This window comes from Megalobrama amblycephala, linkage group LG14 (assembly GCF_018812025.1).
Source record: "Megalobrama amblycephala isolate DHTTF-2021 linkage group LG14, ASM1881202v1, whole genome shotgun sequence".
In the NCBI taxonomy this organism is placed as follows: domain Eukaryota; kingdom Metazoa; phylum Chordata; class Actinopteri; order Cypriniformes; family Xenocyprididae; genus Megalobrama; species Megalobrama amblycephala.
The window spans coordinates 40825597-40841255 of record NC_063057.1 but is presented as its reverse complement, the minus strand read 5'-3'; the positions used below and the strand labels follow the sequence as shown (position 1 = coordinate 40841255).

The following is a 15659-nucleotide window of genomic DNA, read 5'->3' as shown; positions in this document are numbered from 1 at the left end:
AACAGGACGAGGCAGAGGGGTATGAGAACGGAGTGAAGCTGGTGGCGTCAATGGTAATGAGCGTCACCTGTGCACCACACAGGTCTCGTATCTCAAGTTGAAGCTTTGGAAGCATAAAGGGAGGAGAGATAACATGACGGATGAGAGAGGACCAGGTCTGGACTGTACATTGTGTTTTATTTATGTTTGTGCAATTAAGATTCTTTGAAGAGACGCTAACATCACTGCTGAGCAGCGGCAGACAGTTTGGGGAGCACAAAACTTGTGTTTTCTTTAAGTTTGAAACTGTTGATTTTGAAAGGTTTTGATATACCTGCAAACTCAAAAGAGTAAAAAAAAAAAAAAGAAAAAGAAAAAGAAAAAGAAAAGACATTCTGGTGCACTCTTGACAAAAACAACACCAACAAAAAAAAACTTTAACAACATTTGCTTCAAGTTAAAAAACAAACATTTATTGACACTAGGGCTGGGCATTGACAAATTGCGCAATTGGATTCAATTTCGATTCAGAAGCTTGCGATTTGATTTTGATTTGATTACCTTCAATTCAATATTGATTCATTTGGGGCCTATCAGGTAAGTTACATTACATGGCAAAAAAAAAAAAAAAAAATCTCTCTCTCTCTCAAATAATGTTGTAAACAATAGAGGGAACATCATTATAATATTAAAGGTTAAAATTGATTTGTAACAAATTACACATGGGAAATGTTTATAATAATATACAAATACATTTCTACTCATTTTTTATATAGGCCTTTTATATAAGCTAAATGTGACAGCAAATATGACATCTGTTAAAACAAGCTGTTTTATTGACGCCTTTCTGCAATTGAAACACTGACTGATCAATTGAATGTGACATGATGAGGATTTCAGTAAGTTGTACTGTATCTTTCAAAATACCTTCAGATGTTCATTAATGTTTATTTCATGTTATACCTAGTAAAGCAGAAGAGATGGTCGGTTTATGTGCGCTCTGCATGAACTGAACCTCTACTGTGATCTGTCACACCACAGTGTACCAAGAAAAACTGTGACACCTGGAGAGACGTCCATGGTCTCACTCCAGTCTATGGGAAAGTAGCCCCTTTATTGAGCTTTATTGTGCTTGCAATTTCACCCTGGCAAAGAGAATTCGCAACTAGTTTGCAGGTATGTATACTTCAAGAGGAATCAAAGAACAAACTTGTGTCATGTCATTTCAGAAAAAAGCAACCCATTAATAGGTTATTTTGGGCTCCAAATTCTTTGATGAAACAGACACTTTTTCCTGTTTAATACTGTAAAGCTACTTGCTAGGTTGGTGTAGGAGTGTCGCAATATACCAGTATTGGCGATAACCAAAATATTTAAAATGAATAGAACGGGAGAGTGAGAGGCTCTCGGTGTGTTCCAAACGGGATATATCTCCCTCCGAAGGGCACTGCTCAAAACTGGCCACTTCAAAGGGCCCTTCGGAATGAAGGATTTCGAAGGGTACAACTGATGGACCTCCATGATCCTTTGCACAGGGAAGTTGTTTGATGTCACAGAATGGGTACAGGAGGCTCAGCGTTCGATTTTAACTATAAATGTATATAGTATTTTTCTATACTACTGTAATATTTATTTGAGTTAGATTTGGTACATTATTATGGTCAAAACGACATTGTACTTCAACAAAAATACTTTATAGCTCCCTTTATCAGTCCGTTCAAATGTGTGCGATAACCTATACATGGTGCGATAAACCTAAAATGAATAAATATATAAACTAACGTTAAACAAAGGGCACAGCTTGCACAATCTACTCCTCCTTGATTGTCTCGTTAAGATGATGCAGAAGTGCGTTCCAAAAGAAGAGGGTTTTTTTTACCCCTACACCCTTCATCCCTTCGAAGCTCTTACTCCGGAGGGTAAACCCTTTGAAGGGATTAGGGCATAGGCATGAGCTCTTCCGAACGGAACGCAGGGTCTGTCCACACCCCAAAAAAGTAAAGTAAACTTGACAGAATGGGAGTTTTTCGGCTTCCAAGAAAACAGCTAGACAGCCCAATCCACTGGATTTGCCTAGCTACAGCCAACCTTACCCACCTCCGTGTCCATCACCCTGTGGATTACAGCATTTTACAGAGAGTAAATTGAGATTATTTTACTAGTCATGGAATGGGAAATGAATCTGTTAACAGCGATTGTCTCTGTTCATATATTTAAATAAAGGGTGATTCTTTTAATAAGTACCGCGTTTTCTTTACTCTTCTCTTTACTATTCATGCAGTTATATGCCCTCAAACTTCATTTTTTGCCCCGAGTTTGTCATTATATCATAAGATGTAGTTGTATTACAATATCACACGAGCAAGAGTGCCGTTTTCCCCAAATCAGCACAAATGCAATGTTCCTTCAACTTATTGTTAAATGAACAATGTGAGTTACATTTTAGACACAGTATTGTTAATATTGTTTTTTTCCTTTATTTCACCAACAACAATTTCACAATTATGAACAGAACAGAGGTCCCGTGCAAAAGAAATGTTTTTGTTATACTGACTGAATCCGCGTTTAGAACGAATGAATCCGAGCTTCGTTCCTGAATGAATCAGTCATTTGAACAAATTGGTTGACTCACTCACTCATTAAGATAGTGACTTGTTGCCACCTACTGGCAGTTTAGTTTAGTTTCATATTTAAGGTACATTTTAATTAAAAAAGTTAAAATTAGAAAGAAATCCATATTTAAATATTGAATTAAATTTATGTAGACAAATTGTAAATGCTGTGTAAATATATTAATGCCACTTCTCATTCTGTGTCACCTCTGTATTGCAAAGATAGATTTTGTTGATAATGATTTCATTCGATTGGTAACAGACATAATGTACAGGCTACTATGCTAGTATTAATTTTTATTTCTTCAGGTCTTAAAAAGCACAAAAAAATATTGATATCGTGAATTCTTTTGGCCACAATAACCGTGGAGTGAAAAATCTAATATCGTGACAGCCCTACTTCAGATCCTATTTGCATCAGTTATTTCTTTGGCCACTGTAGCAAAGCTTAAATTGCTTATTTTATATATCTGAGCAATATGAAATGGTTATTTCCTGAGAACAACATAACATTATTTGATACATATTCCTGAACAGATTAAAGATTTAGGTCCAATGCTCAGACACATGTGTATGAGATTTGAATCTAAACACGGTTTTTCAAACAGTGGTCTTCCAAGCTAAATTTCAAGAATGTTTGCAAGTCCTTGGTTAAACACAATCAGATGTTTGAGAGTTGTCAAAATATCAGCTGTGAGAATCACCCAATTCTGAAGTGGAAAATATGAAGTATGTGCAGGATAAAATTAGAGATTTTTGGGGTGTAGAAAATGTGCAACATGTGGTATCAGTAAAATGGCTTGAGCTATGTGGCAACAAGTACTTGTCAGAAGTCAGAGGTCAGTGATTGTAATAAGTGTAAATGAAAATGTTCCTGTATTTTTGCTCATAAAGAACATATATATTACAAATTCCTCATTGTATTGCTTTGAATGTCAGGTTTATGACACAGTGGGTTTCAGTCATGAGTTTGCTTCTTATGAAATCGATGTCCCAAACCTTGCTCAAGCCACTGAGATAGTGGATGCAGACACAATTGTAGATTATACATCATATTATGCACTCAGTTTTAAGAACCATACTTATATTCCTCTGAAGTATTATCTCGGAGATGTGTGTGCAATGTACAAGTGCACCAGTAACTGCTAAAATGAGAACAAAGAAAAGTGAAAAAGCACACAGTCAGTTTCCTCTTTTATATTTGTATTTAATTTTTTTATCCCCATTTTACTTACTGACTATAGAGATTTAAAGATGAGACATTTTGTTCAAATTAAATTTGTTCAGCTCCTTATGTGTACTTGGCTATTGTTAAAAAAAACCTGCATGTTCAATTTATGAGATACTTTTTGCTGTACAAGACATCTCAATATAAATTCACACTGTTGTCAGCACAGAATAAAATATGCTTCTCTGATTTGCTACTTTCTTGTTTCTCATTTGGTTCAAATGAAGTTAAATAATGTAAAGTATAATTTAAAAAAAAAAAAATCTTTGTCAGAATATCCTAACATTGTTTTCTAAAAAATAAGAAACATTATGCTCTTAAAATAAGAAAGTATGGCTTGAAATTTCTGTTTTCAGGATTTACTGTGTCAAAATATACCATACACTTTAAAAAGATACTTAATTCATTTAAATAAATCACCAGAATTAGCCATTTTTTCTAAGTAAGAAAATTTAAGTTACATTTACAGTTACAAAACAAGGAAATTAATCTTTTACTTTTAATTCTAGGCTAGTTTATTTATCTTAGAAGAAAAAAAAACAAGACTCAGCAAGATTTCATTTTTTGCAGTCTATTCTGATTTATCAACACAGTTTCACTGATCCATAACAAACATAAAACCCAGGATAGAGCGGTTGAGTGAATGTGGTCTGGACTGTGTGGATGAGGCTCATTGTGTCTCCAGAGACGCTGTAGAAGGACAGAGTTCCTGCACTGTGATCCACATACACTCCTATTCTCCTGATGATGGGCTTTACTGGGAGTTTAGTCTCTATGTTATTGTGTTTGAATGAGTAACTGGAGGAAGAGCAGATCAAACTCCAGGACTGATCATTATATCCAAACAAACACTCTTTACCCCGTCCCTTCCTGCTGATGCTCTTATATGACACTGATATATACACATAATTTTTCCCACTCCTCTCAATCTCCCAGTAACAGCGTCCACACACACTCTCTCTACACAACACCTGAAGATAATCAAATCTGTCTGGATGATCAGGATACGGCTGGACTGCGTTAGTGTAAGTAATCACTCTGTTCCTCTCAGACAGACAGAGAAGTTTATTCACTGTGTTCAGATCCAGATTGAGCTGATGGGAATCTGATGGAGATAAAACACATCAGGATCAGAAATTATGAATCTGATCTTTTAATGTATCTGAACTCAATATATCATCAGTGTCTCAGTACAGTTTATCAGATATCCTGTGAATCATAATTTCTTTTCTTTTTTTTTTAAACTGATTTTTTATTTTCCAATGATCTATTAAATTAATTCAATGATGAGTGTAATAATTTGATGTACAAGTTTTTAAGCATTGTAGGTCTATTGTATTGTTGGTGATTTTCAGTGCTGTAGACTTTGGCAATCTTGAGCTTTCTTTAAATTTCTATCTGTTTCCCCAAAGATTAAAGTGACTTGATACAAAATCCAGTTTAAGATAAATCCTTAGTGGAATTTTTCCAGAAGATCTTTCAGTTTCTTACTTTTCTGAAAATCTTGAGGGGCTTTTTTTCTACTGTGATTTTACCTCTAATATTGTCTGTTTAATATCTAATATTGAATGTTTTTCATTTGCTTTCAGTGAAAAATAATCATATTTATTCATTATTTTTTAAAAGATTTCCTGTTTTTGAAGAATAAATTGAATCCCCAGTTTAGTGTCCTGATTCACATCTTTGATAAAGTTTCATATTTCCAGTGCCAGTACACACTTCTATCTTTTTACCTTTAGTGTTCCTTGTGTACCGGCACTTCTGACGTGTGTTATATTGTGTCTGAATGCTAAACACAGAAGTTGTTTTCACTGGAAGTTCAGCAGCTGCACTACAGAAAGCTGACAGAAACACTGAAGTAATTAGTTGTTGCTATGGAAATGAAAAAGTCTATTCTGGTCACATTGGTGTAAACTGGCAGGTCACACTCTGACGTGAACGGCGCTACATGTCGTGTCGCCACAAAAGCTCATACAACCCATTATAATCAATGATTCTGTCTACAATAGACGCACACCAACTGTAAACGGATGCTACATTCAATTTCTGACGCAATTGATCCGAGCACTTAGAATGTGGTTATATTGTTGCAGACGATTTTCTTTTGCAAGTAAATACAAGTTTGTAAATCTTTGACGTTTACACGCCTTTAACAAACACCTCCCAAAAACACCTCAACATCCCCTGATATTCTCTGAACGCCCCATTGAGAAACACTGATTTACATGATCAACTATAAAATTATTCTGTCATGTTTTCTTTCTCCTTCTACAGGAAGAACATGAACACACTCAGTGATTTTTTTCTGCTTGTTTTCTTAGTGACTTACATTGTAGGAAGTCGTTCCTGGTCCAGTGAACAATGTTGGTGAAAGTGACTGTGGAAATCAACAGACATGAAGAGTGTGATTATCATGTCAAGAGAAAATGATCCCTGCATCCGTTCCTAAGACATTTCTAATATGATCTTCTACATGATATGAGATGATGGAGGATCATTTCTGAGAGCAGATGAATCTCCAGGACTTTACCTCTGTCAGGGATCTTCTTCAGCTCCTCTTTGCAGAAATCCTCCAGTTTGTCTCTCAGCTGAAGGACAGATTCTCTCACAACATCAAAAGAGGAGAGAGAACTGAAGGGATCGTCATTTACGTTCATTATATCATATTGAAGACTTAGATGCAAAAGCCTCTAAGTGCCATCTGAAATGTTCTTCTAAAATTAGCATTTTTATCAAGCTTGTATGTTTAGGGTCAGTAATTTCACTCTAATGGCAATGAAAAGGTTTTATTTAACTCGACTATTGTTTAAAAATTACTGTATTGTTTGCTTAAAATTAACAAAATATGTTGGAGATTAACAATTAATAAATGTTTATTTTTTATTATTGTTGCCTCTATTCATTATTTGTCTGATTTTTCATTTCCAGCCTATTTTAATTTCATTTTAAGCCAGCCATATGATCATTTTAACTAATAGTTGAGTTAAATAAAACTGCCCAGTATGTTGAGTAACATTTAACCCAACCGCTGGGTTAAAACAACCCAATCACAGGGTTTGTCCATTTTCAACCCAACTGTGATTGTTTTTAACCCAGCATTTTTAGAGTGTATATATGTTAGAGGTACAAATTATTGTGCCACTTACACTGTATGTGAACTTTCTAGGAAAACTCTTGATGATCAAACATCTGGCAATAACATAAATGAAACAGATCAAGAGCATCAATGAGTCACATGACAGGGTTGAGTAGATTTGATCAGGAAAAACAGTTGAAATGCAACAAGTAGATTGACCATTATTTATAACTTTTGAGCAGTTAGTGGCTCTGAAATTCACAAGGCTTAAATATGCTAAAGCAGAGGTAAAATACAGCCTCACTTCCTGTTTGAGGACTAAATATTTAAATATTAGTGAAGTTTTGAACTGTTGATGTCTGGAAGCTCAATATATCTTTCAGAAAAAAGAGATTTCCAGAGCTGAACTGCATTTGTAAGTGCGTCTCTTTCAAAAGAAGAAGATCAGATGAGAGTCTGACTGATGATTATATATAACCGAACACACAGATCAACACTTCAGTCAACGGCTCACTCTGCTCTCATGAAATGTTTCTCTGTGAGTCTCTTGTTCAAGTCCACTATGATCCTGTTCTTCTAGATCTCTGTTACCTGCAGGAAATGGATGTGATCCTGTGTGTGTGAAAGCTGCTCCAGCTCAGCGTCTCTCCTCCTCAGATCATTGATCTCCTGCTCCAGTCGCTCCAGTCGTCCTTCAGCTCGACTCACTGCAGTCTTTTCCTGATCTCTGATCCGCTGTGTGGCCTCAGAGCGGCTTCTCTCAATGGAGCGGATGAGCTCAGTGAAGATCCTCTCACTGTCCTCCACTGCTGTCTGTGCAGAGCGCTGTTAGGACACACATCACAATCACACAGTGGCTTCAGTGAGTCTGACTGAGACTTCTCAAACTTCTCTTCTTCTCCAGACTCACCTTATGAGACTCCACAGCCTCTCTCAGCTGCTGAAGATCTTTCTCTCTCTGCTGGATCCTCTGCTGGAACCGACCTCTGCGTCTCCTTCAGCTGGTGCTAAAGGACAAACCAATGACAGGAGAAACATCACATAAATCATCAAGTAAACAGATATGAATCCTTTATCAGTGAAGTGCTGAGATTGAGGGGTTAAAGATCTAAGATAAGATTATAGATTCATTCATAAGTGTCAGCATTATTTAATCAAACTAGGGATTAGTTTTATAGGGATAGTTCACCCAAAAATGTAAATTCTTTTATTGTTACTCATCCACATGTTTTTCCAAATTTGTATGATTTTCTCTTGCAGAACACAAAAGAGATGTCTGTCGGTGCGTTCCAAATGGGATATATCACCCTCCGAGGGGCACTTTGGAGTGAAAATAATCATAGCCGCCATATTGAAGGGTCGTTCCAAACCGAAGTGCTCAAAACTAACCACTTTAAAGGGCCCTTCGGAATGAAGGATTTCGAAGGGTACAACTAATGGACACTTCGGGCCCCCATGATCCTTTGCACAGGGAAGTTGTTTGACGTCACAGTCAGAATGGGTACAGGAGTGTAGCGAATTACACGTATTTAATCAATTAGCTCAAATCATGGGTGAAAAATATATAATTATATCATAACACGTTATGACTAATTGTAATATAGATCGACCAAAGAGGGAATTATGCACATATATTGTGAATTAATTACAACAAATTATAATTAATTACAAATATGATTAGTTCTAGTTCACTAGTGGTTTGAGAAAGACTATCCTAGTTTGTCCAGCAAACCATAAATTTTCTCATAGACTATTATAAAAGGAAATTAGTCTCTGGCCACAAGAATAACTTCCTATTATAGCATTAAAGCATAAAGCAGTGTTGCAGAATCAAACATAGAAGTGACTTGGTTTTCTGAATGAGCAGCAGAACAATTGAGCGTGAATATAATGTATTTAATATATGAAACTACAAATACAAAGGTTATACAGCTAAATATACATAAATAATACACATCTATAGAAAACTAAAGTAAAATTAAGAAAAACCGAATTGATCAAAGAAATGTCAAATTACAAACAGTTAAAACCTTTGAGAGCCAGCAAGGAAGCTTAAAATACAGATAAAATCAAAATCGACCCTATTTACTTTGTTAGTGCATATTACTAGTCTTGTGGTGAACAATTAATTGTGCAAGTTAAAACACAGAAAAGAATTGTTTGACGCGGTAATCTTTAATCGAAATCTGAAATGTTACTTCCGGTCTGGAATGGCGTTCATTCTCTGATAACGTCAGTTTGACGGCTTGGGTTGAAAACGCGTAAACTACTCCTCTGCAACCGTTAGTCTGCTATGAGCGAGAGATGGAGAGGAGGAGCGCTAAAGTAAAACTCTGCCCTCTATTCAATATTCTGTTTCACTTAGAAAAACGTCACAACACTGGAGAAAAGTCGTTTGCAACTTCCGGTTCACGCGGACTTTAAAGCACGTGGAAAGAAGTTGTTGCTTGCATAAGTTCAGGTGCTGTCTGTCTGTAGGAGATTCAGCATGCTTGGTTTGGCAATTGGTCCTTTTCCAGGAGTGCCTTCTCCGGTGGGATTGTCAAACAAGGTTTTAACTTAAGAGTAAAATAACCGGAAAAGAAATTAGAGAGAGTCTGTCTCCTAATGATGGAGGATGATGAAGACTTGATGAAAGAGAAACTTGTGCGACGAAGAGACGCGTGTCATTGTGTTTTAAGAACAACAAACCAGAACGCCTCCTTAGGTACGTCAGCCAATGATGAGGGTAAAATTTTGGCGGGCAAACTTTTCTTTGTCTTCATTTATGACCTCATTTGCATGGTTTATGAAGTGTCAGATCTGAGTACATTTTCTTCAAAGTATCATTAAAAATAGAACAATGAATTTTTGAGTAATGTGACATACATTGTCAAATAAGGCATAAAGAGAGCTTTACAAAGAGACCAAACGTGTCAGACGTCAAAGATGTAAAAGGGGAGATACAGTTTATACCTATACTATCGTTTAGAATGAAACTAACACAACTACAGTCATAGCTAAGCTTATACACTAGGGATACATACATGCAACTTGAAATACAATGACGGGCACAGTCATATTTTGAGGATAAATGTACACACAATCTCTATGTGGTGTTGTCATGTCTTGTTTTGTTTTGGTTCATGTTCACGGTTTTTGGTTTATTTTCATAGTTATGCTTTGTTTCTTTGCCATGTTTGTTTTCCTTGTTTTTGCCATGTTTTGTATCATGTGATACCATTGCCCTCATGTGTTCATGTCATGTGCTTCCCCTGTCTCATGTGTCATGTTCTGATTGGTTGTTATTGTCATGTGATTTCAGTTCTGTCTTGCCATTGATCCTTTGTCTTCATTGTTCACAGGTGTTCCTTGTTTGTCATTAGTCCCTTTGTATAAATAGCCCTCATGTTTCATTGTTCTCTTGTCTAGCTTTGTTTTATCTAACCCGCTTTTGGTGAGTGTCAGTATCTGTTTTCTAGTCACGCCGCGTCACGTCAAGCCATGTCAAGCCATGTCAAGTCATGTCAAGTCACGTCTTTGTTTTTGTTCCTGTTTATGTCTGTATTTTGGCTGTGATGGGAAGAGTTGGAGGTGGATAAATTCAACGAAACTGCTATCGTGGCTTCAATCTGGTAAGAGAAGTGTGGATCAGGAGGAGAAAGTGTCAAGCACAAGAACTGAAGAGAACAAAAGTGAACCGAGCACAGGTGCTAACAGTGGCTTTGATAGTGCCAGTGATGTCACCGGAGCGTCTGCTAGCAGCAGCAAACGGTACAAAACAGTGAGAAATTTTGACTCGAACTACATCAAATTTGGATTTATTTGTAGCGGGAGAGAGAACGAGCCCAGGCCGCAGTGTGTGTTATGTGGCAAAGTTCTTAGCAATGAATGTATGAAGCCATCGCATCTCAAACGACATCTAACAACCAAACACACGGCACTTCAGGACAAACCAGTTTTTTTTACAAAAACGTGATGAACTGAAGCATTCAAAGTCCACCATTTCAATCCTGTGGTACACCCGTAATCAAAGCAGTACAGTTTAGTACAGTTATGTTACAGCTGTTATTGTTACTTGCAATTACACATTCAGCCTGTGTTGTTTTTTTAACGAGTACAGTAAATTGTTTACTTAACATTGATTTAAGTACAACACATTTTTATTTGATCTTTATTTAAGTTCATTTTTATTTAAACATTTAAAGTACAGTACAGTTTTTATTTAACATTTAGGTTAAATTTTTTTTTTTTATTTACCTCTAAGTAAGTGCAGTGTTGATGTTCAAACTGCGCATTTACAGTGTTTAACAATAATAAATATACTTATTTGGAATAAACTGCCTCGTTTTTTAACTTTAGCTGAATAGTTAGGCCTACTACGCTACTGTATTTAAATGTTGGTCATTATGGTGGTACTTGGAGAGAGAAATATTTTCTGAGGTGGTACTTGGTGTAAAAAGTTTGAGAACCACTGGATTAGTGCATAGGGTGAGCCCTTCCGAATGGAACGCAGGGCCAGTTTCTAGAACCCAAATCAAATATGGTGACGCGTCAATAACATCAAACCTCACTGGCTCATGTATGTCACATGACTTAACATGCCACCTTATTTGATTTTCCTAATTGCTTCAGAAGGCTTAGATTGAGTTCAGGTGTTTCTTATTAATTATCTTGTAAAGTTCCTTTGTTTGCTGTACATTTAAACCCTGTGTTTCCTTCAGTTTTCTCTCTGTCCTCGTCATTGAAAAGTTTGGTTGTTCTGTTCCTTGTGTTTGGTGGAGTTTTGAGTTTGTTTAAATAAAGAAAGCTGCGGCATCTAGATCCTGATTATATTTGTTTGTGCTGCAACCAGCAACCGTGACAATAGTACAGTACATAGAAATTTCATGTCGGAGCAGGATTTGAGCGAACGTCATTTTAGCGGTTTTAGTGTGAGTGATATGTGAGTGGAGCGTGCTAGCATTATTATTATTATTATTATTATAGATTTATCTATTATGTATGTTTATGAAGGATTACAGGTAGAAATAATCATTTTCATAGTACATCATTGTGAAATTAATAGTTCTGTTCATATAAAATATCTGTACTGCTTAAGATCTTATTAAACATTTATCTCTCAGTATACAGTATGTACATTGTGTAAACATTTTGCATGATTATCTCATGTTGAATAATAAGTGGACTCAACATTTTTCATGTTTATTTAATCTTTTTACACATTTTACTCAGAAAATCATCTGAACGACGGCTTCCTTTTGTAAAGACTTGTTATTGAGTAATGTTTAGTTTGCTGGGTACAAAGTTCATACCTGTTTCTCTGTCCTCTGTGCTGCAGCTGATACAGTGTCGTGGTTTTTATGTTCATCCATCGTACACAGCAGACATATACACTTCTGATCAGTGCGGCAGAAAACCTCAAGGATCTTGTCATGTTTCGGGCAGATCATCTCCTGCAGTCGTCCAGTGGCTTCAGTCACTTTATGTGGCTTACGAGAGTGAAATTCTTCATGACGGTCAAAATGAGTTTGACAGTAAGACTCCAGACACACCAGACAGGACTTGACGGCTTTGTGTTTTCTTCCAGTACAGACGTCACACTGCACATCTCCAGCTCCAGCGTAACAGTCAGCAGGAAGTTTAATCTTCTTCAGTTTCTCCACCATTTCAGCCAGAATGGTGTTTTTAGCTAAAGCAGGTCTTGGACTGAAGGTCTGTCTGCACTGAGGGCAGCTGTAGACTCTCATCTGATCCTCCTGATCCCAGCAGCCTGTAATGCAGAGCTTACAGTAACTGTGTCCACAGGGAATGGCCACTGGATCCTTCAGGAGATCCAGACACACTGAACACATGAACTCCTCCTGAGAAAATCTGGCTTCTGCCATTTTACTGCATGAACACAGAGACACAAACACACAACAGTTCAACTACACTTCAACTTCACTGAACTCAGGTGTTTCCTGGTTCTGTGTTTGAGTGACGTGTGCAAAACAGGTGTGTCTGTAAAGCAGCTTCCTCATTCCTGGTCCTGAAGAGCCTCATTCCTGCTAAGTTTTTAGTTTTCATGGGTGTTCCCACACATATTGGGCATATTTATCAATCTAACTTAGAAACAAGCATAGAATTCATCTTACGACAGGGTTACACTGTAAACCTAAATAAGTTGGACTAACTCAAAAAAAATCTGAGGTAATCAGTTACATCAATATTTTTGAGTTATGATGTTCCCAGTTTTAAGTAAGCAGAACTACTAAGTTTTGAGTTTGTAGTACTCATGCATGTTAATTGCTCTTAACTTGAAGTACCGAGTTAGCTAATTCCAGAGGTCGCGTTAACCGAAAATTTTCCATCATTGACGGAATTTTTTTATCAATGACGGAAAAATCTGAAGGCCGTCCGTCACGTTGACAGATTACCCTGAGGGTGATCTATTGTAAATTGTAACTGTAATTCCCACCCCTGTCCAGTTGGTGGTGAGTGCGCTCCAATGTAGCAGCAGAGCACTGGATCCAGAACAAAAATGAAACTGGCACGAATCTTTTGCTATGCGTTTGATAACACACAGGCGAGTACCCAGAAGCTACAATGATATATCCCACCACATTAAAGAGCGTCAAATCGGTATTTATTGCTTGAATTTCGTAATGAAATGGACAGAATTTGAAATCTGAGACTTTGTTCCATATCAAAAGCAATAAAAAGATTTCAGCCTATTGCGATTTATTGGATGGGAGGCGCACTGTACTGTTTATTCATCAACTGAAAACAGCATATAGCCTACCAAAAGATCGACTGGGATTTACAAATCGATATTGGTCTTATGAATGTGACCAAAACTGCAAGGAGACATTTTAATTGTTTTTAATAAAGTAATGTTTTCTGAATCAGTGTATCAGGCTGCAAAGATGAAGTTGACATTACTGACTCTCCTCATCTCCTCATGGGCACGCTTAGAGAGAGAATGCACATTTCATTCGGTTTAGTCTACATAATCAGAGTAGCCTATTTCTTTTCATTTTGAATTATTTCGTTTTCGTTAAAGTAGATATTTAAAACTTTGTATAGATATATTTCTCATGTCTCTGAGGCAAGCAGAAAAGACGGGTTCCAGTTCACGCGCCAGTGATCGTGCCCGCGCTTCCATGTCATGATTATATTTTCTGCTATATTTGCTTCTTATTTATTAAATCCAGGCAATTGTATGGAATTACATTTGATCCAAAAATAATGAACGTAACTTTTCAAAAAAACTAATAAAAATATAAATTGAATCTGAATAAAATGTCTTTGAAACTTAAAAAAATAAATCGCAGGCAAAATGTTTGACTTTGTTTTTAATACACTGCATGTTTTGCTATCAGTTTCTTTTCTTTCTTTCACTGATCTTTACTTACAAAAGCATTTCCAGAGTTTTCGTTTATGCTTCTGAAGTTTTCGTTTACGATCCCAGAGTTTTCGTTCGTCTTTCTGGCACAAATCTCTCGCGGGGGCGGGGCCAGCAGTGGTGTGTTCTCATTGGCTACTGAGTTTTTGATTGACAGCTTCTACTTGACCTGGAAGTGAAGATGTCAGTGTTGTGTTTACACGTGTGGAGGTGAGCGTCTGTAAGCGGCTTCTTATTTCATTTTAGTGATGTAAAGATAGGCGTTTTTATTATTTTATCTGTAGCTGCTGCTACTATAGTAAGATGATTTCTTAGGTCTAGCACAGACGAAAGATATAATCATCATTATCATCAATCATCGTCGTTATCTGAATACTCGCGGTAAGTCAGTATTTTTTACGTTTACAAAATCAAGTAACATAACTTGCTTTTGCTTTTTCAGATGGAGAGGTATTTTAGAGCTCATTTAGAGCCCACTTTATACAGCAGTGTTGTCTTGATTTAACCCAATCATTACAGGATCTGGTTATGTACTGTACATACAGCCCTGGATTAGATCATATTTAAAGGGGAAAAGGTAGTCTTTAATAATAATAATACATATAAAGTACTGTGCAAAAGTCTTAGGACACCATTAGATGTTGTTTTAGCAATGGTATAGTGACCATATATTTTTTTTTTCAGTCTTCTTATTAGAATATGACCAGGAAATACTTTAAATTTGTAAGCATTATTAAAAAACAGGAAAAAAAGACTTCTACAGGCTAAAGTGGCAAGTATTTAGTGACCTCTCCTTGAGTAATAGTGAGAACCTGGCTCTCTCAAACCTAAATGGAATGGGAAATGACTGGAAGGCCAAGAAAACTTTCAAAATCTGATCCGAAGTTTCTCCTTTGAAAAAACTGGAAGTCTAGGAGGTCACGTTAAATACTAATTTTTGCTTATAGAATCAATGTTGTTCTGATTTTTTTGTGTGCATATTTCCTGTATTTTCTGTTTGCATTGTAATAAAGACCAAAAAATAAACATGGGTAGTAAACATTGCTAAAACAACAAAGCTAAGACTTTTGCACAGTACTGTATGGCCAAATGCAAAACCTTATACATGAAAGTAATTATGGCTGAAATTATATATAATTTGTTTGAAATAAATATTTTAAGTCTGCATAATTTGTTATGTGGGAATTCAAAGCAGTTTGTATTGTTAGATTATATAATACATCTGATTTCTTATTTTCCAGGGAGTGGAGCAACTTTTCCATTAACAACATTCTGATGCTGACCCAGAGGAGGGAGTGGTAGCCCCAGAGATCCACTGTCCCCAACAGACAAGAATCTTATTTTGTTCAGACACATCACCTTTGACTGACTGGGATCTTGATCTTCAGACACCTGATA

General features: G+C 36.5%; 1 protein-coding gene across 1 annotated transcript in view; it reads right to left on the bottom strand.

Annotated features, from left to right (window-relative positions):
* Window positions 1–13138, bottom strand: part of LOC125245269 (E3 ubiquitin/ISG15 ligase TRIM25-like) — a 44087-nt gene extending 30949 nt beyond the window's left edge. The window contains exon 1 of the mRNA XM_048155806.1: window positions 12190–13138. Within this exon, the coding sequence (XP_048011763.1) occupies window positions 12190–12762 (573 nt within the window). The 5' untranslated portion in view covers window positions 12763–13138. The remainder of the gene's footprint in view (window positions 1–12189) is intronic.
* Window positions 13139–15659: the final 2521 nt, after the last annotated feature.